The sequence below is a fragment of the Dendropsophus ebraccatus genome, chromosome 11, assembly GCF_027789765.1.
Source record: "Dendropsophus ebraccatus isolate aDenEbr1 chromosome 11, aDenEbr1.pat, whole genome shotgun sequence".
NCBI lineage: Eukaryota > Metazoa > Chordata > Amphibia > Anura > Hylidae > Dendropsophus > Dendropsophus ebraccatus.
The window spans coordinates 48,641,979-48,665,959 of NC_091464.1; the positions used below are offsets into that span (position 1 = coordinate 48,641,979).

General features: G+C 42.4%; 1 protein-coding gene across 1 annotated transcript in view; it reads left to right on the forward strand.

Annotated features, from left to right (window-relative positions):
* TRPV1 (transient receptor potential cation channel subfamily V member 1) overlaps positions 1-23,611 on the forward strand; it is a 41,797-nt gene extending 18,186 nt beyond the window's left edge. The window contains exons 13-16 of the mRNA XM_069946296.1: positions 1,196-1,512; positions 5,618-5,745; positions 9,078-9,196; positions 23,299-23,611. Of these exons, the coding sequence (XP_069802397.1) occupies positions 1,196-1,512; positions 5,618-5,745; positions 9,078-9,196; positions 23,299-23,456 (722 nt within the window). The 3' untranslated portion in view covers positions 23,457-23,611. The remainder of the gene's footprint in view (positions 1-1,195; positions 1,513-5,617; positions 5,746-9,077; positions 9,197-23,298) is intronic.
* Positions 23,612-23,981: the final 370 nt, after the last annotated feature.

The following is a 23,981-nucleotide window of genomic DNA, read 5'->3' on the forward strand; positions in this document are numbered from 1 at the left end:
CATGACTATTGTCTTCCAAAACTGCACCACCCCTGTCCTCAGGTTGTGTGTGGTATTACAATTCTCCTCCATTTGTTTAAATGCAACCAAGCTGCAATACTACACACAACCTGAAACAGGTATAGTCGTGTTTCTTGAAGAAAGCAGACATGTTTTTCTAATCCTAGATAACCCCTTTAACCATCTGGGTGCCTCAAAAATCTACATTTTAGGATGATTGGTGGTGGATACATATATGTGAACATGTAGAGTAAAATGTCTTTAACCACTGGAGACCTGGGGTGCAGGTACCAGTATATTACTTACACATTAAGGCGTTTTTACCATAGCAATATATGTACATATATACAACACTTCAACATTGTTTTTGCTGATGCATTCTTAGTATCAGTGCCTTAGCAAACTAGGTTGGGCCCCACACCATGCAGAGCCCCAGGCTTCAGCCCGGTCAGCCTTATTGATAAGATGACACATCCTTCCTCTGCAGAATAATAACATAAAAGTAATATAAATTATACACATAGGGGGAGATTTATCTAAGGGTATAAATATACACCTGGTGTAAACTGTCCACAGCAACCATTTTGGTTGATATGGGCAGTTTATACCAGGTGTATATTTATACCCTTAGATAAATCTCCCTCATTATATTGAAGCCTTAGAACAATCTTGACTGAGAAATTGTTTTTAAATATGCCAGTAGGTGGCAGTGGAGATCTCTTTTCAATATATACAGTATGTGTCACAAAAATGTATCTTAGAACTGTTCAAAAAGACTAGAAGTGTCTATACCCCTTCAATAACTGTTATCCAAGTGATCATTCGGCCAACAATTATATCTCCCCTCCTCCCTGTACGCATGTATGTTCAGCACAGCCAAACCTTTATGTGTTGCCTATGGGGAAGGGTGGGGCAAGCTGCTGCCAGAGAGCTCTAGCACCAGCTTATCTCTCCAAGAACATAGGGGTCCAACAGTGAACATCCTACATGCCCAACTCCTATCTCCTATCACTATACTAATCACATATAATAACACACAGAGTACACACTAAACATCTACAGTGCAGGGAGAAAAAAAATGTAACCCTTGAATTTAACAACCTGTAGAATCCTGACAATCACCTCCACCAAAGATTTATTTATTGTTATTGTTACTGTTACTTAAATGTAATTTTGCTTTCACATTGCCTGGCAGCCCTGGTTACTCTTATAGAAGACGGTGACGGAAGAAATGAAGCAAATAATGGTACTTGTTTTGTTAAACGTTGCTGTAAAGCCGATCCAGGTTTATATAATAGTTTATATTTCACATCCCAAGAACTCTTCAAGTTTGCCATTGGAATGGGAGATCTGGAGTTCACTGAGAACTACAAGTACAAGACTGTATTTATCTTTCTGCTCATTACGTATGTCATTCTCACTTACATCCTCCTGCTTAACATGCTCATAGCGCTGATGGGGGAAACCGTAAACAAGATTGCTCAGGAAAGCAAAGGCATTTGGAAGTTACAGGTAATTTAACTCTTGACATATACATTTTCTGAACTTCATATTTTCTTCTTTCATTTTTTTTTGTGTTTTTTTGTTTACAATGTTTGATATGTATAGGATTCATTTGTAAAACACTTTAAATAGATATGTAGATAATTCATTTGTATACCATTTTAAATGGGATCATCAGACATGTCAAAAGTTATTGATCAGAGTGGGTCCCACTGCTGAGGCCCGCTGTGATCTGAAGATATAGCTGGGGAGAGATCGCAACAGCAATATCCTCTCCCTGGCTGGCGGTTCAGTCTATCAATATTTTCTCATTGGCTTACCGGCTGGGGATTGCATTACAGTCCTCAGTTTCTCCTGGCTTCCTGCATTGTCCCATCCAGGCAGTAAGTACCCGCTCAGCCAGTCAGTGACTGCAGCGGTGTCCAATAGACATTTTTTCAGCTGGGACGTAACATTGCGAGAGCTAAGGGGCTGGCGAGGGTATGGGAACGATGACGCAGTTCTGTGGGGGCCCGGGGGCAGGTAAGTAAATTCTTTATTATGTTCCCCTCAGTCCCTGCCCGCTGGGATTCTAAGATGTGGCACCCTTATCATTTACCTAAAAACTAAAAAAAAGTTTTATATAGCTTTATTTAGACTGAAGTTGTCCCTACCTAAATTATATTGTTATATTGTAGATTGTAATTTTTTTTCAATTTTTTTCTAATGTCTCTTTTTCTGATGTTAGTATTTAATTTATTTCCTTTTTTATGCACTATTATTGCCTATGCTGTATCCCTTTGTGCTTCCAAAAAATAGAGAAATTCTTTAATTCTCCAGTGCAAAGGGTTAAACATGTGTTCCCAATCCCCTGATCTGCTGAGAGCTGGAATGCCTCCTTGCTCCCCCTCTAATCCCTATCCCTGCTTGAATGTCAGTCAACTGGAAGCTGAGTTACTGACAAGGAGGGATAGGTCTGAGAAGGGGAGCAAGGAGACATTCCAGCTCTCGGCAGATTAGGGGCTTGGGAACACCTCTCTAACACTTTGCGTGGGAGAATGAAAACATTCATCTATGTTCTGGAAAATATATAAAAGGATAATACAGTAAGTGTGTGCTTCCTAGAGGTTCACACTAAACGGCGCTGCACTGCAGGTACCTGGCTACTGTGCTGCTATATAGATCTAGAGGGTTCCGAGTCCTCTATGGTGATGTGAAAATTTAAAGCAAATATTGGTGATCTAAAGCGCTGTAACTGGTACGGGGATATTCTATTCCAGAACAATATATATATGCATCATACAAGAGAAGGGAATATGATGTGGGGACCAACAAAGCCAGATGGATGCTTGGTGTGTAACTGTGGTATTATCTTGATAACGGTGTACTGGTACTGCACGTAGCCATGCACAAGTGTACTGGTGGATTTAATGTTGTGGCGGTGTCCTACCTGTATTTCACCATGTTTTCTTCCTATGGTAATCTTGCTGTAGAGTCCATCTTGTGAAGTGTAGAAAGGAAAGTTTTTGCTATCAGGGTTGGGAGCGAGCCCCGGCCGGCGGCTCTGCTGCTACCTAACACTCGGCGCGGTGGAGTGAGTTCAAAGGAGTCCACGTTTGAGTGACGTCACTGTAGTGGATACGGAGGCCGATGTATGGCAAAAAGACATCTAACGCGTTTCAGTGAACTTGCGGTCGCCCTCGTCAGAGATCTACATCGGCCTCCGTATCCACTACAGTGACGTCACTCAAACGTGGACTCCTTTGAACTCACTCCACCGCGCCGAGTGTTAGGTAGCAGCAGAGCCGCCGGCCGGGGCTCGCTCCCAACCCTGATAGCAAGAACTTTCCTTTCTACACTTCACAAGATGGACTCTACAGCAAGATTACCATAGGAAGAAAACATGGTGAAATACAGGTAGGACACCGCCACAACCTTAAATCCACCAGTACACTTGTGCATTGCTACGTGCAGTACCAGTACACCGTTATCAAGATAATACCACAGTTACACACCAAGCATCCATCTGGCTTTGTTGGTCCCCACATCATATTCCCTTCTCTTGTATGATGCATATATATATTGTTCTGGAATAGAATATCCCCGTACCAGTTACAGCGCTTTAGATCACCAATATTTGCTTTAAAATATATAAAAGGTACCATGTGTATTCTAGACCTAACAGCTGTCTAACAGTGTCAGCAGTTCAGGAACTGAATTGCAGCTCACAGATTCTCTTTAACAGGATTTATAAATATGCTTTACAGCAATTATTGGGTTTGCTGACTGGGGTACAATAGACTGTCATAGACCCTATTTAGTTATATTGGTTTTAGGGCATGCTCTGTGGCCTGTTCATAGATGATTCTCCGGGCCATTCCTTTTCAATTCTAATTCGGGCCCAAAAAATTGCATCAAAAACTAAATGTGGGATTTCAGCTTATTTCTTACTATTGAAGACAGAACATTAATTTAATCAGAAACTTTTCACTTTGTGAAGTTGACTCTTTGGTTTGGTATTTTTAGAAAGGTTTTATATCCTCCCTTCTTTTTTATGTTGAGGTCATCAATGTTTTGTAATCTATCCTATTGATAGGTCATAAAACATTATAGCCAGAAACTCCATAAAAAGAATAAGTATAAAAAAAAAAAGTGACGGCTTAAAACATTTCTGCCTTGCTGACCAGGATGCAATAAAAAAAAGGAAAAGAAAAACCCTTTCCTTGCTCTCCCTATTCTGTTCCAGCTTTATAGTTTCCTCCCTCGATGTGAAAACATAAGAAAGGTTAATTGGCTCCCTATGAAACTAACCGTAACACGTCTATAAAAGATTATACTGGACACACATGGCACATAAAATGCTCTGTCTTATTAGGCTACATACATTAGATAAATCCTCATAAAAAGATGTAGGATAATAGCCATATTGGGCCCTTGGGGATGTGAGAAAAAAAAATATCCTATTAAAATTAATAACACTAGAAGCAATAACAACAATAACAGCAATAGCCTCCAAGGTAAAGATATAATCATCTGAAAGCATGTCAGATGCATCTGAATACACAGAATAACAGCTAGCATGCAGATATGTATTAGGATACAACTGAAATTCTTTTGGTTGGTTATATTGGGTGATATATTTTACTCACATCCCCAAGTGCCTGATGTGGTTATTATTCTATATCTTTTTATGAGGATTTAATATACATAATACATCAGTGCACCAAGTACATGAAACTAGGACCATAAGCTGCTACACTTTATAACTCTAAAGGACCTATTACAACAGCCGATCTGGAGGAGCAAGCGAGCGCCGACCTGTCAGATCAGCGCTTACTCGCTCCTCATTCCCGCGGGGGGCTGCTAGGAGCTGCGGGAAAGCCCATCAGAGCCCAAAGGAGATAGTGGCGGTCTGCTGCCACCACTCCTATTGCATAGGGTGATGGCCAGCAGACCGTTGTTATCATTGAAAAATTTTTCAACATGTTAAAAGACAAGGATCAGCCGACATCGTGCATGTTGGCTGGTCGTTGCCTTTTAACAGTGGCTATTACACCAAGTGATTATCGGACATAATGGCTGATAATCGGCCAAATACGGACTATAATCGCTTGGTGTAATAGCTATTGTTAAAATGCAACGATCAGCCGACATGCATGATGTTGGCTGATCCTTGTCTTTCAACTATAACAATGGCCTTCTGCAGGTGGCAGCAGACCGCCGCTATCTCCTATGGGCTGCCCCCTCCCACAGCTCCCCGTACCCCCCCACTTACCGGCTTGCTGTCGGCATGTGTAATAGCACTGGCAGCAAGTGGGTAACGAGAAGCAAGCGAACGCTCATCTGACAGGCCGTCGCTCACTTGCTCCTACTGATCGGCCCTTGTAATAGGGGCTTTTCATGTATGTGTTGGAGACATTACATTGTAATGACCACTGAGGAAAGAGACTGGTGTGAGTGAATACAGGCTGTGTAAAGTGCTGAGGAATATTTTTATACTTCTTTTGATGCCATATATTTTGTTACATGATACAATTTTATGCTCTGGAAGTGACTGAACTAGTGAGAAGCAATGACGCAGTACAGATACATGGTATCAGCAACAAGGCCCTAAATGACATTCATTACTTTCCAGAGAGCCATTACTATTCTTGATATAGAAAAAAGTTTCCTGACCTACTTCACAAATAGGTATCGGTCAGGAAAATCTGTCCTGGTGGGCCTGACACCTGACGGAAAGGAGGATTACAGATGCTGCTTCAGGTAAGAGAATTTGACATTACTGTATATTTCTCTAGGTTTGCCTAATAGAGACCACATACCCCCCTAACCTGGTGGTGATATTATGTAGAGCTGTATTACTAGGTATAACTGAACCAACAGCAGCACTATAATTCTAATTCTATAGAACACTGAGCCAAACTTTTTTGTGTTGTCTATGTCTCCTTCATCAGCCCCTCAGAATCCTCCTACAGACCCCCCAATGAATCCAGACCTCAGATTTTAAAGTGTCACTGTCGTGAAATTTTTTTTTGCAGAAATCAATAGTCCAGGCGATTTTAAGAAACTTTGTAATTGGGTTTATTATCCGAAAAATGCATTTTTATCATGAAAAAGCAGTTTGAAGCTCTCCCCCCTGTCTTCATTGTTCTCCTATGGAGAGAGCTAAAGAAAAGACCAAAACAGGACAACAAAGAGTTAATCTACAAATCCCTCACTCGTTATCTGTTCTGACCATCACCAGTGACCTGTCTGAGCTCAGATTACAGCTGTCACCCAGCTCCGTGCCTGTAATCCTCTGTTATCTGCTTTCTGCTGCCGGCTAACTCCCTCCTTCCTCCTCCCCCCTCCCCTCTCCCTAGAGCAGACAGGGTACGTCTCCTGCAACAAGTCACAATTTTCAGATTTTTCAGAGTGGATGAAAAAGAGGAAGGAGGGGGGGACCTGGGAAAAGGCTTTTTACATGCAGATAATGGCAGATTTGGCTAATAGACCCAATTACAAAGTTTCTTAAAATCGCCTGGACTATTGATTTCTGCAAAAAAAAAAAAATACGACAGTGACTCTTTAAACCCTATAGTCATTTAGATCAATTGACTTAAAGCGACTCCGTACCCACAATCTGCCCCCCCCCCAAACCACTTGTACCTTCGGATAGCTGCTTTTAATCCAAGATCTGTCCTGGGGTCCGTTCGGCAGGGGATGCAGTTTTTGTCATAAAAACACCTTTTAATCCGGCAGCGCTGTATCTAACGGCCGGGGCCTACATTTGTATGTGCATTAGGCTGGCACAACCTCTCTGTCCTTCCTCCCCACCCTACTCATCATTAGGAATACTCCAGGCAGATTGCTTCCTATTTCCCACCTATGGCAGCCCGGCACATGGGCTGGATCGTTAATACACCTGTGCATAGCTCAAACAGCAGTAAATGTTCATGGATTATTCCTAATAATGTAGAGGGTGGGGTGGAAGGACGGAGAGGTGTGCCAGCCTAATGCATATACAAATGTAAGCCCCGGCTGTTAGACACAGCGCTGTGGGATTAAAAGTTGTTTTTAGGAGAATAACTGCATCACCTGCCGAACGGACCCCAGGACAGATCTTGGATTAAAAGCAGCTATCCGAAGGTACATGTGGTCTGGCAGGGGGGGGGGGGTGTCAGATTGTGGGTACAGAGTCGCTTTAAGAATCTAGATGTAGTTGTGATGACCAAGGGGGTCGTAACTGGTGTTATGTGGTACTGGCCAAACTGGGTGCAGTAGTGCTTTATATATATGTCACATGGTTGCTGGATGGCATTGCTAGCCTAATTTCCCTAAGGCAGCTTTATTGTGTAAATCCAACAATCATACAATCCTATATAGTAGGAAAATAAAGCTTTTACGCATGAAAGTAGTAGTTGATCACTGTCCCTTATATAGCAGATTAAGTGGAGAAATTTAGGAAAAACAGGAGATTACAAGTGAAAGTGAAAGTCAGGCAGGAATACAGAAAAACAAGTGAAGGGGTCATAGGTAAAAGCAGGAGGGTAATGAGTAAAATGTAAGTTTATTACACATTTCTCATTGTGACCTCTAGGAGTAATCGACAGGTTCTTCTAGGACTCTGCAATTGTTTGCTCAATAGCAAAAGTTTATAGTAGTTTATAGAGTAGTAGATAAACTTCTAGCAGATGGTAAGGTGGTTGGTAAATGTACAAGAACAGAATTTAAACCTGCCTGGGATAAACATATATCTATACTAAGATAATAGGAAGGGAAATACTAAATGGACAGACTAGATGGACCCAGTGGTCTTTTTCTGCTGACAATCTTTTATGTTTTATTGCAAACCACAGTTCTGAATGACAATTCCAACTAGTAAGGCAGCAATACATCAACAGTTTCCATATTGCTGCATGGGTAAAGGGATGTGCACTCAAGAATTTTGAAAAATGACTAATTAACCGTATGGGACTTGTATGGACAACACAATTGATGTCACCACTCTGGAGGAATTTACAATCAATTCCAACATCCTTAGGCTATGTTCACACAACGTATGAGACCGGCCGTTCCGTGACCCGACCGCTCCGTAGCGGTCACGGAGCGGTCGGTCTCTGAAAAGATCATCCTGGCCGGAAATGCAGTACCGGCCGGATGATCTTTATGGCCGCAGAGTCCTGATGCGGGCGCATTCATGCGCACCCGCATCAGAACTCTCCACTGTACGCTATGGAGCGTGTGGCCCGAGCCGCTCGCTCCATAGTGTGCACTGACAGGGTTTTCTACGGCCGATATTCAATGAATAGTGGCCGCAGAAAACTGACATGTCAGTTGTTTGCGGCGCCACTAGGGATCCCGGCCGGAGCATATACTATAGGGGACATGTATGAAAAGGCGTAAAAATATTCGCAAACGGTATTTCTGTGAATATTTTTTTCGCATCTGCCCCATTTGCGCCACCTTCACCAGTGTGGTGAAAAGGGGCGTTACGGGAGGTGGGGGGTGGGGGAGGGCAACTGCACGCAAAGGGGCACGGCCTCTGTGTGCGCCACATTTATCATTTTTTCAGTGAAAAATGATACTGAAACCTACGCTAGCTCTGAGCTGTGGTAGGTTTAAAAATTTCCGCACGGACGGGCTCTGAGTGATCGGGATTTATGTAGAGGCAATGCGCCTCTACATAAATCCCCTGAGCTCCGGGAAAATTTGTAAGCCCGGCGTACAAAACGCCAGACTTCATAAATCCCCCCTATGTGTATACGCTCCGGCCGGGCCGGGATCCCATAGACAGCAAGGTAACGTATATTTTCGTAATAATCATGGCCGTTGTTCAACTGCTATGATTTTACGAAAATATACGTTGTGTGAACACTATGGGAAGATGGCAAGTCGTTGGACGAAACGCTCAGCGGTCCCATAGAGAATGGGGATCTCTTGTTATCCTGCATCCTATGCATAGGGGATAACATGTTGAGATATACCATACCCCAATTATGTTGTGGCTGTTTCATGTATAGGTACATATTAAACAGTTTTTTTTTTCCATTCTAAATTACTGTAACTGCATAATTTTTTTAGATGACTAAACATTTCATGTTTATTACTGGCAGAGTTGATGAGGTTAACTGGACCAGATGGAACACAAACTTAGGGATAATCAATGAAGACCCTGGAAATTCTGGACTCATGAAAAATAATCCGAATAACTCTTCAATGAGAATACGCAGAGGTAAAGTGTGATGTCCTGTTACAGCTTGTAAAGTCTACTAGGTAGTAATTAGATCCTTCACCATTACCATCATGTTCTTCTCAGTGGAATGTAGTACGTGAAGTGTATGTTCTCTGTTACCAAGCCACTGTTCTGTACTCTTTTAAAATATTTCCTATCTCTAGTCATATATGACAATGGGGTTATCTAGGATTAGGATACATGACTGATTGTTGCAGAAACAGTGCCACACTTGTCCGTGTCTTCTCTCAATGCAAGTAAGTGCCTACATAGCAAATCCTTGTCCATGGCAGTGACCCACTGCAGCCACTGATTTGCAGAATGGGCATATTTCTTTGTTATATGTATAGTATTCCCTATACTGTTTTGTTATAAGAACCAAATTTCACAATTACTGGTAAGGTTAAATGATAGTTAAAAAAAATAAAAATAAGAACATAGTGATGTGAGAAGTTTTGATCAATGGGGGTCCAGGTCCAGAGACTTTCGCAATCCCTAAAATGAACGGTGCTGTAAGTGGCCATTGTTGCTGCAGTGCTGTACATGTACAGTGGCATAGGCAGGAGCTGGGGGATTAAAGGGCAAGTGCCATGAAAAACTTTTTCCCAGTAATTGAAGCACATTACAAAGTTATATAACTCTGTAATATGCTTCAATCACCTATCTGCCTCCCTTCCCTGTCTTTTCCCCCCTCCACCCCCCACCAGGAAGTGTCCTAACTCACACAGACCTAATGACTCTTCTCTCAGCTCCTTCTCCTGTTACAGCAGTCCCCCCCCCCTTTCCTGCCTTGTCAGGTGACTCAGCTTGCTCAGCTCCCATTGGCTGAACAACTGCAAGCCATCACTTGGACTGGGGAGGGGGAGGCTGGTGTAACAGGACCTAGAGCAGCCCTCCTGCTGATGACTCATCCTCACAAGAAGGAGCTGCCTGGTGACGGTGACGGCAGTAATCAGGTCTGTGTGAGCTAGGACACTTCCTGGTGGGGGGTGGAGGGGGGAAAAGACAGGGAAGGGAGGCAGATAGGTTATTGAAGCACATTACAGAGTTATAGAACTTTGTAATGTGCTTCAATTACTGGGAAAAAGTTTTTCATGGCACTTGTCCTTTAATGCCCCATTTCATGGAGCAATTATTGCTTAAAAATTCACTAAAACGATAAAAAATGAGTGATTATCAGTCCGTGTAATAACACCCAACACTCAAACGACTAATTAACAATCGATAATTTTTGTCTTTCAACATGTTGAAAAATTGTCATTGGTAGCTCGCCGATCGTTCGCATATTTGTTTGTGTAATAAGTTGTTCGCCAATAAAACATGTTGTGGGGGCTGTCCTGAGGAACAATTAATGATGATATAAGGACATTAAAATGATTGTTCATGACAGTAATCTGTGAATGTAATAACATCAGAATTGTTTGCTACAAAATCGGTAGTTATCACTAGCAAACGATCGTTATAGCAAATCCTTGAATGATAATCACCACGTGCAATACAGGCTTTAGTCTGGCAGCTGTAGGGTTGCTGGACTGCTCTGAGGGTGCACATGGTCACTGCACAGTGCTGCATTTTTAAGGTTAAAGGGGAACTCGGGAAAAGAAAAACTTGTTTTCTATTAAAAGTACATTAAAAGTTATATACAGTAGATGTGTCTATACAATGTATTACTGTATCTATGCGGTTCTGCCACATTGGTAGCTGATAGAAATCCAGGAAGTGAAAAAAATGGCCAATCCACATTGTCTCCTGCTCCTGCTGCTATCCCCCCTAGGAGACAAATTTTCCATGCCTCTGTCGAGGTGCCTTCCCAAAGAAGGCCTACTGTTGTTGGCTGTTTCCTAATTGAGTTGGAGAATGGGTCCGGATCCCCTCTCCCACACCATGCACTTAGAATGAGGACACAGACAACGTATCTTGCAAACAAGTCTGGTGTAAATGGCCCCAGTTTTTATTATGGTGATCACATTTTATAGACAGATAAAATATAGGGTGGTAACAAATGCTAATAAGACATAGATGAGGCGGTTCTAGTGATTTAGATATTCAGTCATGCGCAATAGCATCTATATTAGTATCCATTATTATTATTCAAAAAGGTTAGAACAACACATTCTGTGCAATAATACTTTCACATTATTCCCACTGTAACAGACAGGCAACTTTCCTCTGAGAATGTCCTTAAACACTGATAAACATGTCTCTGAGGGAAATAGTTCTTGAGACAAAACATTCTTTCTAGTGTCATATCAGAAGTTTTCTAAGGTAAGCAATGTTCCAACTATCTCTGAGAACCCACCTTTGTTTATACAGAAAAAAAACCAATGGATATGAATGTAAAATGCAAAGTCATACACTATATACGTCATCAACTTCAAAAACTAATAACTACGGATATATTTTGACAGATAAATTGTTTACATAAGGATGTTGATACATACATAAGGATGCTAAAAAACATTTGTTATCTGCTTATGAGAATTATAGAATAACATTTATTATCTGCTGGGAACAGGTTCAGTCACATAGGAGAGTTCCATAATCTCGAAACCAGCTGTATATCCTTGAACAAGTTCAGTGAAAGTTCCATGAGAAAAAGTCTTATTGTTTCTTTCAAACTTTGGATGGAAAAGGATTTATTTTTCTTTCAAACTTTGGATGGATTAACTCATTCCTCTCAGTGTCCCCCCTTTTTGGCGATGATGAAGAAATCTGGGTCCTGGACAGGATTAAATCCCAGTATGCACCCTAAACACTCTCTGACCGGCGAGGGTTGTCAGGGTGCGGATGCTTCTGGGTCCAACACCATCACCTAGAGCCACATGGGCATATCCTCCTCCAAGAAATTTCCTCATCATAACGCCAATCTAGAAGGAAAAGAAACAAACATCATTACTTATAGAGTATAAGATTTAGTCTTTGTAACTTTCTGACAACAACAGCATAATCCTTTGATTACACAATAGACCAATAAAAGAAACAACATGATCTGAAAAACTGTTTGTAGTATTCCCATGAACCATCCTCCCATACCATTGAACCAATTTGCAGGATTTAAGCTAGCTAATGCCCCTGACCACCATTTATCCTGGTCTGACAGAATCATCTCATCATGTTTTTTCCTTAGTTGTGCAATTTTATCCAGTCCTGCTGTGATTTGCACTATTCCCTGATCATTTACATAATGACAACATGTAGGGCCAACTACCTGACACATCCCCCCTTGAGCAGCAGTCAGAAAATCAAGTACCACAGTGTGCTGGTTAGTAACTACCATAAGTTGCCTCTGCACTGCTACTGAGGTGTTAAGTATATCCAGTATGTCAAATATCTGATCATCTAAATAGTCTGTGGCTTCAACTAATTTGTCCCAAGTTTGCATCACCATAGGATACAGAAATAAAGTACTAAAGAATTTGTTGGCCATTGACATCTGCACTAGATGAGGTCTTCCATTATGTCGCGGTTTATTGTCCTTGGCCCTTTTTGTCAGTGAATGTCTAGGGATTTTACCTATTGGGAGGTCGTCAGTCTGTACTATAAAGGTAGCAGGTGTCAATCTTACCACTGTACAGGTACCATTTATCCCCACAGGGAGCCATTTGTAGGCGTTCCTTCCACAGACCCAATACACTCCTCCTGGGAGGTCCCATAGGTGAAAATGCTGTAAAACTAGATGATGGGCAAGATCAATCAACTTGCTTACACTCTTTATTGCACACCATTCAGGTTCTTGTCCCAAAGGGCTACAATATCCAGCATCTGGGTTTCCACATGTAGGATCGTTTGGACTGTATGCCGATGAATCATCACACCACAAATTATGTTGTTCATTCTGACAGGTTGTCTCATTACCACCTTTGAATAAATATGACCATTCCCATTTGGAATCTATGATCTTTCTCTCTAGTAGGGATGGTTTCCATACATCTGATGTCCCTTTACTAGCATCTGTCCTATTGAATATTATTTTTACATTCTCTAAGGGCACATCTCCCATGTGTATTATTTGAGTAGAGTTTCTCCTCACCCAACTACCCCCTTTGAATGCTAGGTATTGGTAACCTTTGGTTGGAGACCTCACTTCCCCTGCCCACCATGGAAAAGATATCCACCCTACTATTGGAATTGTGACACTGACATTCCACTGACTACTGTACTGTGTATCATTATTAGCTAATTGGTCCCAACAGGAATCAACATCAAGAAATTCTTCAAATGGGACAGGAATAGCTAGATAAGCAAGAGAAGATGCAGTTACTGGGGAGTGGGTACATATCCAACAGTCAGATACATTTAGTTCCATGTTAAGTAATTTGTGATGTGTTAGTAACATGTTTTCTCGAGACTCAGATTTTTTTAACAAGGATATACTCAACCCAGTTAGGATCAAAATCATGATGCAAGTTTGCAATGGCTGGCATGGATCCATGTCTCCTTTCCTTCCAACTTGACAGATGTAGGTGTTGTCAAAAGCACTTGGAATGGACCATCAAATCTGGGCTCAAGACTTTTTCGAGTATGCTTCTTTACATAGACAAGATCACCAGGTTGTAATTTATGGCTTCCAGTATCAGCCTCAGGGTCTGGAAGGGAAGAGAAAACTCGAGAATGGTTATTATTTAGTTGCTTTTGCAAACTGATAACATATGCAGATAGGTTATCGCAATTCATTTCCAACTGCTGTGGTAGATAACACCCCAACTGTGGTGCCCGCCCAAACAATATTTCATATGGAGAGAGTTTAGTCTTGCCCTGAGGAGCTGTTCTCACTGAATACAAAGCAATTGGTAAGCACTGTGGCCATGGTTTATGTGTCTCTTGCATTGTTTTTTGTATTTTCAGCTTAAGGGTACCATTCAGCCTTTCCACCTTTCCTGAGGCCTGTGGCCTGTAGGGGGTGTGTAGTGCTGAGTCTATACCCAAAGCTTGACACACATTTTGGAACACTTGACCAGTAAAGTGCGTTCCTCGATCCGATTCAATGACTTCTGGTAAGCCAAATCTTGGAACCAGTTCCATAGCAATCTTAGCTGCTGTATTTCTGGCATTGGCTGACTTTACCGGATATGCCTCCGGCCATCCAGAAAAGAGATCCACACAGACAAGTACATACTCATGTGGACCAGACTTTGGCATCTGGATGTAGTCAATTTGCAGTCTCTGAAAGGGATAATAAGCCCTTGGTAAATGTTTTTGTGGGACTTTTACTGTCTGTCCAGGGTTATTGGCCTGGCAAATGTGACATACCCTTAGGCGTTCATTCACATAATGCCTGAATCCTGGTGCATACCAGAATTTTCTGCTTTGTTGCAACATCACATTTGCACTGACATGGCTAGGTAGATGTAAGGTTGAGTAAAGGGTTGGAAACCAGGCTTTTGGCAAAACTGGTAACCCTTCAATATGCCATATTCCATCCACCAACACCCCTTTTTTTTTGCATTCGTCAAGCTCTTCCTCCGTCATAGACTGAATGACTTTTTGTAATTCTGTTTGATCACTCACAGTATCCACTTCTTCATCAGGTTCTAGTGGAAGGAGAGCTGCTTTCTTTGCAGTTTTGTCGGCCAAATCATTCCCTCTGGCCTCCTTGGTATCTGCTCGTGTGTGAGCAGCCACTTTTATCACTGCAAGATCTCTGGTTTTTGCAGCTGTCTCTATGAGTTCTTTAATCAGAGTCCCATGCTTAATAGGGTTCCCTGCTGCAGTTAAAAACCCTCTCACTGCCCAAATGTGGCCTGAGTCATGGATTACGCCATGTGCGTATGCTGAATCAGTGTAGATATTGGTGGCATCATCTCCTGCTTGTTCTATGGCCTTTTTCAGTGCTGTTAATTCTGCAACCTGGGCAGAACAGCCTGGCGGCAAAGGGCCACAGATCACTGTCTCATGCAGGGTTACCACAGCATATCCAGTATGGAATTTGCCATGCTCATCAGCAAACCTGCTGCCATCAATGAAAAATTCATGCACAGGATTTGGCAATGGGATTCTTGAAATATTGTGAATAGGTTGTGACTCTGCTTCTATTAGTTCAGCACAGTCGTGTTCCATGATTTCAAGTGTTTCTTCACCATTGTCACTGTCCTTTTCCCCCCTGTCCAAATCTGTGAATATGAGAAGTTCAGCCAGATTTAGACTTGTGAGTTTTTGAAAGATGAAATTAGGAGGAAGGAGAAGTGCACATTGCATACGGACTTGTCTAGCCATTGACAGATGCTTAGTTTGGACCTGTGTTAGTATGGCATAGACGTCATGAGTAGTTAGAATGGTGGTAGGATAATCTAAAGATACATCTGATGCTTTATCCACCATGATTTGTACTGATATAACAGTCCTTAGGCAAGTGGGAGCTGCTTTGACCACTGAGTCCAATTTGACTGAATAGTACCCCAGAGGTCTATGTTTGCCATCATGTTTCTGAGTAAGGACTCCCAAAGCGTACCCATCTATTTCTCTAATAAAGAGAAAGAAAGGATACTCGTAATTTGGCAAACTCAAGGCAGGGGCTCTCAACAATTCTTGCTTGAGAGTTTGAAATGCAGCTGCTGCTTCTGCTGGAAATTTGAAAGGAATTTCTTTTGTGCAGTCATACAATGGTTGCATTAGTTTTGCAGCATTTGGTATCCACTGCCTACAGTACGATACGAGTCCCAGAAAAGCACGAAGCTTCTTCACATTGGTTGGAGGTTTAGCTTGCTGTACAGTTTGTATGCGACTTGGACTCAGATGTTTCTGGCCAGCTGATAGACAATGTCCTAGAAAAATGACCTTCTCTTGGACAAATTGTAATTTGTCTCTGGACACTTTGCAGTGTATTGTAACAAGGAAATTCAGTAATTCCATGCTTGTTTTTTCACAAACTTCTTTTGTCGGACAGCAAAGAAGTAAGTCATCAACATACTGTAAGAGCACTGTCTCTGGTGGCAGCTGAAAGGCTTCTAGGACAGATGCCATTGCTGCAGAGTACAAAGTTGGTGAGTGAACCATTCCCTGTGGCAATCTCGTCCACGCATATTGGACACCCTTATGTGTGAATGTGAACAGGTGATAGCAATCAGGGTGCAATGGCACTGACCAGTAGGCATTGACCAAGTCAATGACAGTATAGTACTGTGTTCCAGATGGTATTTGATTGAGCAGCGTATGGGGATTTGGGACTACTGGAGTAAGGGGTTCCAGTATTGCATTTATGGCTCTTAGATCATGAACCATTCGGTAAACAGTTGGTTGTCCCTTGATGGTCTTCTTTTTAACAGGGAATAATGGAGTATTGGCTGCAGATTTTAATTTAATCAGTACCCCCCTTTGCAACAATGGTTCTATTTGCTCAGATAATGACTTTTCTTGAGCAGAGTTAAGAGGGTACTGTTGAAGTTGAGGCAGTGTGATATTTTCTTTCCATTTCACTTTTACTGGTGCTACTGGCATGTCTCCTACGTCAATTTTATCCTTAGCCCATAAAATGGGAGGTAAGGAATCAAGGGGTGCAGACTGTGAAGTAGCAGGAATGCTGTCATTCTGCTCTTCAAGGCTGAGTATTTGACACAGTGCCTCAGATTGTAGGTCTGAGGGAATTTTCAACATAACATTCCCATCTTCCATATATTGTATGTTCCCCTGCAGGCGGGACAGAAGATCAGCACCCAAAAGTGCCATTGTCCCAGATCCACCCACAAGAAATCTGGATACCAATATATGTGGACCTATTTTTGTTTTTAGTGGGTGGGTAAGAGAAATTTGTTGTAGGTGACCATCAAAGCCAGCTACACTCACTGCATCATTTGATATATCATTGGGAGACAACTTATCAGAGGGTATCATTGATCTTGAGGCTCCTGAATCTACTAGAGCTTGGGTTTGAACTCCAGAGACTTGTATGGGTATTTTGACAAATGGTCCTCTAGTGTATTTATCCTCTGCCACATATAGTCATTGTTGTCTCTTTGGCTCTGACTCCTCCTTTTCTTCTTCTTTATTATCCCGTTTTCTTTTCCTGCATTCCTTGATCATATGTCCTATCTTACCACAATAGTAGCAAGTGGGACCTCTCCGTGGTTTCTGGCCAGGTTGCTGTTCATTGGCCGCAGCTACCACTACTCTTTTTTGTTTTCCTTCTTGCAAATCCAATTGGATTCCACATGCTTTTGTAACCATATCATCCACATTATCTGCCTGTCTCCACTCTGGGCAACATAATTTCAGTTTATCTGCAATTGGGTGTCTTAAACCATCTATGAAAGCTCTTGTTAGCAATCTTCTGACTGCTGCATCTTGTAGATCCAATCCCTCATCTTGATATGACTGGTTTAGTCTGAAAGAATAATCAGTCACTGATTCCTGAGGACCTTGCATTACTGGTCCTGCGGATCCCTTTTGTCTCTGTTGCATTTGGCAAAAAACATTTAAATGTGGCATAAACTGTTCTCCTGATGCCATTGACCTTATGTCATGAGGTACACGATTGCCAATATGTGCCTGGAGTTGGGAAAATTGAACCGGGCTCATTTTCATTCTACAGAGATCCATCATGTCTATCCAAGCGGCTCTATATGTACCTTGAATTTGATTTAGGTACCTCCAGAAACTAACAGGAGCTATTCCAGGATTTGGTGCATTCTGCAACAGGGACATTTGATCCCCAGGTTGCCAGGGTTTATATTCATCAAATGTCCTTAGTTGGTAATCTCGTGGAGCATCAGGATTATTAGGATCTATTGGTTCCTTAATAAATATCCTTCTCTCAATCACAGGGTGCAAAGCATCAGGATGAGGCTTGTGTGCCCCACATGCTAAGCAAGTGTCTTCCCAGTCTGGGTTTTGTTGACCACAATTGACACATACCCATCCCGGGGGTCCGTTTACTGTTTTTGTGTAAGAAGGGGGGGGGATTTGGAGCTGAAGTAAGGCTCAGTCCCTTTTTGTTATCTCCCCTCTGGGTTATATCCCAGGTTCCCTCTGTCCAGTCATACATCCATTGTTGGTCTTTTGCCTGTTGAGATAGATCTTTCATATGGGTAACTGTCATTTCCCATCCATTATCAATTATTAATCCTCCCCTTGTTTCTTGGACTTTAGTCCAAGTATTGGGGTTAAAAACAGCATCGTGTTGGATGTTAAAATATTTCAACATTGCTTTTGCCCTTTTTGCTTGTTCTTTGCCATATCGGCAGGTCACTATGTGGGTTGCAGAAACCCCTTTTGATTCTGTGTGTCCCATTTTATATTACTTCGTGATCGTATAACAGGAGGCACCCAGAATGATCAACTGATGATTTCCTTTCTTGTGTCCTGTACACTTATGACAGGAGGCACCCAGAATAATCAACTGATGATTTTCTTTCTTGTGTCCTGTACACTTATGACCACGGATCACTACCAAAAGCTGGGACTTAGAATATTCCACGGTTCAGGGCTCCCTTCTCTTATGTTGAAATACACTCTTGCTGCTATGTAGATTGCAAAACAAGTTACCCCAAGTATACAGAGGACAGTAATTAGCATATTACAGATCTTTCCCTTGGAAACAACCAGACCACTGTCCAGCGTCCTTGTATAGTTAGGCTACTAGGCTCATTCCAAGGTGGTTTTAGCACTGGCACTGTTCCCACTGCACAACGCTCCGTGTTTATGAGGATCTGTGTGACAACCACGGCCGGGCCCTGAGTAACAGTTTTAGCCTGAATGAGCAATTCTTCGCCTACTATATACTATCCCTCACAGGTTAGGACAAACAGACATAAAACAGCCAACAAGAGGAGAACAAAGTTCAAATTAACACGCCTATCGTGAGTTCACTTTGATAACTTACTCTGCAGAGGTAGGTAAGAAAGATGTGAAGGAGGAGAGCACAGAAAAGAGCAAACAAATTTTTACTCTTACCTGGCCAGGTTTTGTGGTCTCCTTGTTCACCCCTCTCTCTCCTGGTACAGCAGTGCAGGTCATCCGATCTCCCGATGTAATGGGCGTGTCCCTGTTCAAAGGGCGCCAATAATGTCGAGGTGCCTTCCCAAAGAAGGCCTACTGTTGTTGGCTGTTTCCTAATTGAGTTGGAGAATGGGTCCGGATCCCCTCTCCCACACCATGCACTTAGAATGAGGACACAGACAACGTATCTTGCAAACAAGTCTGGTGTAAATGGCCCCAGTTTTTATTATGGTGATCACATTTTATAGACAGATAAAATATAGGGTGGTAACAAATGCTAATAAGACATAGATGAGGCGGTTCTAGTGATTTAGATATTCAGTCATGCGCAATAGCATCTATATTAGTATCCATTATTATTATTCAAAAAGGTTAGAACAACACATTCTGTGCAATAATACTTTCACATTATTCCCACTGTAACAGACAGGCAACTTTCCTCTGAGAATGTCCTTAAACACTGATAAACATGTCTCTGAGGGAAATAGTTCTTGAGACAAAACATTCTTTCTAGTGTCATATCAGAAGTTTTCTAAGGTAAGCAATGTTCCAACTATCTCTGAGAACCCACCTTTGTTTATACAGAAAAAAACCAATGGATATGAATGTAAAATGCAAAGTCATACACTATATACGTCATCAACTTCAAAAACTAATAACTACGGATATATTTTGACAGATAAATTGTTTACATAAGGATGTTGATACATACATAAGGATGCTAAAAAACATTTGTTATCTGCTTATGAGAATTATAGAATAACATTTATTATCTGCTGGGAACAGGTTCAGTCACATAGGAGAGTTCCATAATCTCGAAACCAGCTGTATATCCTTGAACAAGTTCAGTGAAAGTTCCATGAGAAAAAGTCTTATTGTTTCTTTCAAACTTTGGATGGAAAAGGATTTATTTTTCTTTCAAACTTTGGATGGATTAACTCATTCCTCTCACCTCTATCTCACATTGTGTGTGTTTGCTGAGCACAGGCTGATGATGCAGACAGGAGGCAGGGCGTGATGTCCCAGGAGGCTTGGCTGGATAACCCAATCCCCTGACTGATTCACTATCTCTGACCGGCCAGAAGCAGCTGCTGCACTAATTTTATTGATTGTAATGGGTGGGGGCTGTGATGATCACATGAGGGAAAGCATTGCATTCTGGTAAATGCCAAACCAGGAAGAACAGAAACACAAAACAGAGCAATGAGCTGGCTGTGAAGTTGAAAGTGGACTTATATCATTTGATCAAAATCTATACCCTTGTATTAGTTTTGGTAAATTTGGCTGAAAAGAAGTAGATTACGGTCTAATATGTTAATGTGTGGCTCTGTTCTTAGTTTTTTTCCCCATAAGGGTAGCTTCACACGTACCACATCGCAGCTGATTTCCTGCTGCAGATCCGCAGCAGATCAGTAGCAAATTTGACTAAATAAATGAACACAGCATTAAATCCGCACTGTAAAATCTGCAGCAGATTCGCAGTGGATTTTACAGTGCAGATTTAATGTTGTGTTCATTCATTTAGTCAAATCTGCTGCGGATCTGCTGCGGATCCGCAGCAGAAAATATGGTACGTGTGAAGCTACCCTAAAGGTATATTACATAACATTAGATAATTATACTCTCTTATTCAATAACTTCATGAAATCATGTGGCGCCCTGGTAATTACTAATTTTCTATCATCACCACCTTTTACTGGTTGGAGACTCTTTCTATGCCTACAAAGAGGACATTCATTACATCCCCCACATGGACAAAGTGCAGAGACATTCACCTTGTCAGTACTGACATCCAACAAATGTCTTCTAATGCAGATTTTAAGTGGCCCTGACATATGGTTTCTTGCGTGCCTCTCAAGCTGCTCTATATACCACATGTGATGTGTTGCAGTTTATATAATTGTCAGTTTTAAAGCAAATAACGTTAGTATAAGATACAAACATGTCAGTGTCACCTGTATAATAGCATGCTCTACATTTACCATGACTCCTCAAATAGGAGCAGAGACATGCTGGCCCAGCTCAAGGAAAAAGCATTGACAAGGGAACAGCTTGGCTGGTTAGAATCTCATGTGGTTATTGTCTATAGAGGTCAATAATATGGTCTAACGTACTCATTTTTGTCAGCATTTCAGAATACCTTGAGAATATATGGTACTTTTTTCTACCATATAATATAGTTTATCTGATTCAGAACAAATGACAGAACCATCAGCAAGCATGTGTTTTCAATAGTGAAGTAGAAAGTGCATAATTGTTCTCTCCCCCGTCATAATCTGTGTCCGGGACTCCACTATACACATTAGGTGGTCAGATGGTCCTGCCAAAATACGCAAATTCAGATCTGTATGGCTAGCTTTAGATTCTATATTTATATAATTTTTGTTGGACAATAACATACTAAATATGTTTTGGCTGGGCTTCTCCTTTAAATCCTAAGCCAGTGGTCCCCAAACTTTTCACAGTTCACTGTCCCTAACACCATCCCTATTGCACCCCCCACCACCACCAAAAAAAGTAAAAGCATCCCTCTTTCTTGCCTCCCCTCACTCCCCCTTCATCCTCTCAACCATCCCCCTTACTCCGCCTTCACACCCTCAACCAGCCCCCCTCTTACTCCCCCTTCACACCCTCAACCAGCCCCCCTTACTCCCCCTTCACACCGTCAACCATCCCCCTTACTCCGCCTTAACACCCTCAACCAGCCCCCCTTACTCCCCCTTCACACCCTCAACCAGCCCCTCTCACTCCCCCTCCACCCACTCAACCAGCCCCCTCACCCCCCTTCCCACTTTCAACTTCCCTCTCAGCCCCCCCCCCCATCACATCACCCTTACCCCCTCAACCAGCACTCCAGGCCCCCTGCAGGAATACTCACCACACCGGGTGCTATCTGTTCTGCTTGGAGGAGGCAGCTCTGTCAGGATGACAAGGCAAGTGAGGCAAGCCGAGCTCATGCGCGTCCCGCTGTGGCAGGCTGAGACAAGTGCTGTCATGCAGCAGGCCGTGCATGAGCAACGTAACTGTCACTTGATCGCAGGACCTGCTGTCAGCGCTTCGCCGAACTGAGGCCTGGGGATGGCGGCGGCAGCGGCGTGGATGCGGCCTCAGGGGGCTGCATGTGGCCCGCGGGTCGTAGTTTGGGGACCACTGTCCTAAGCTATTAAGGTGGTTTTGTGCACTAGTGCAGGAGTACATCTGTTCTAATAAATATCAGCAGAGCAGGCTGGCAGAAAGTGAGCCAGATCAGTGCACAGGGGTGGTAGTCCCAACCAAACTGCCTTATTAGCCTAGGGATTAAACGGCAAACTTACCTCCCTCCTCAGAGTCACATGTCATATAGGGAGATATCAGCAGGTTAGATTCAACTAACCTGCTAATAGTTTCCCTGTAAGGTGTCTGTCACTTTTAATGGCAAGATTAGCAAACTATGCTGTACCTTGATTGACAACATGACCATAGACACCTATAGTTACATTATAAGGTTGAAAAAAGACAAATGTCTATAACTAAGTGTGGCTGTGTTTACACATTCAGGTTTGTTGCATTTCTTCTAACACCTGCTATCTCTGGCTGCTAAAGCTACTGTATATGCATAGGCTTTGTGGCGGCTTTCACATCAGCCCTACACTGGCTACACTGGGAGAACTGCTTGCAAGGCATCATGAACTATCCCAAGGTCATGTGACCCTTGCCCTTCTCCTTTCTGCCATAATGTTTTTTTTAGAGATGAGTGAACCTCGAGCATGCTCAAGTCCATCAGAACCCGATCATTTGGCATTTGATTAGCAGTGGCGACTGAAGTTGGATAAAACTCCAAGGTTGTCTGGAAAACATGGATACAGCCAATGACTATATCCATGTTTTCCACATAGCCTTAGGGCTTTATCCAACTTCAGCAGCCACCGCTATAATCAAATGCCGAACGATCGGGTTCGGATGGACTCAAGCATGCTCCAGGTTCCCTCATCTCTAGTTATTTTGAGTCAGGTCACTCATCTCTAGAGTTATGGCTTACTTTATAAATGGAAACCATGGCACAAATGTGAACAAGACCTTTAACATGCTATCTCTGCCATGTAGCTTATGATCTGCTAGATGGTCATAAAGGATGTATAATGTTCTTCATGTCAGAAATAATTATTTTCATCATTTATTATTGTCTTTTTCAGCAAAAACATGGAAGGCCTTGGTACCACATATCAGAGAATTCAGCATCAAAGGGAAAAGAGTCAAAGAGCCAGGAGAGACTGATGTATCCCTGCAACCTATATCTGAGGATGTAACAGAACAGGAATCCCATGAGGACGGGAAAGCTAAGGAAGTGTAGACTGGATAGACTGGTGTAACCACATCCTGTGTCATATGTTCTTATTGTGATCTGCAGGATCATTACAACATAGACAACCAATGCAACTAGGGCTCTTCCTCATTGTATGTTAAGACCAAAATACATTGCCTTTACGTTGACAGAACATAAAGCAGAAGGTGAAATATATATGCTGGACTAATGCAAATAAATTACTCAACATTGTCTTAGGGTCCTATTCCACGGGCCGAGGATGGTCCGATCAACGATGTAAACGAGCGGCGATCTGCTAGATCGCCGATCGTTTACTGGGCCTATTCCACAACCCGATGATCGTTGAGCGAGGGCTGCAGGGACATCGTTACCGATGTCCTTGCAGCCCTTGCAGCAGCAGTAATACATTACCTGTCCAGGCTTCTCCGCGCTGTCTTCATCCCAGGGTCCCGCGCGCTCTCTATCTTCTGAATGGCCGGTCAGCTGACAGGCCACACTCAGCCAATCACAGGTCGCGGCGGTCCCGGCCTGTGATTGGCTGAGCGCTCTGTC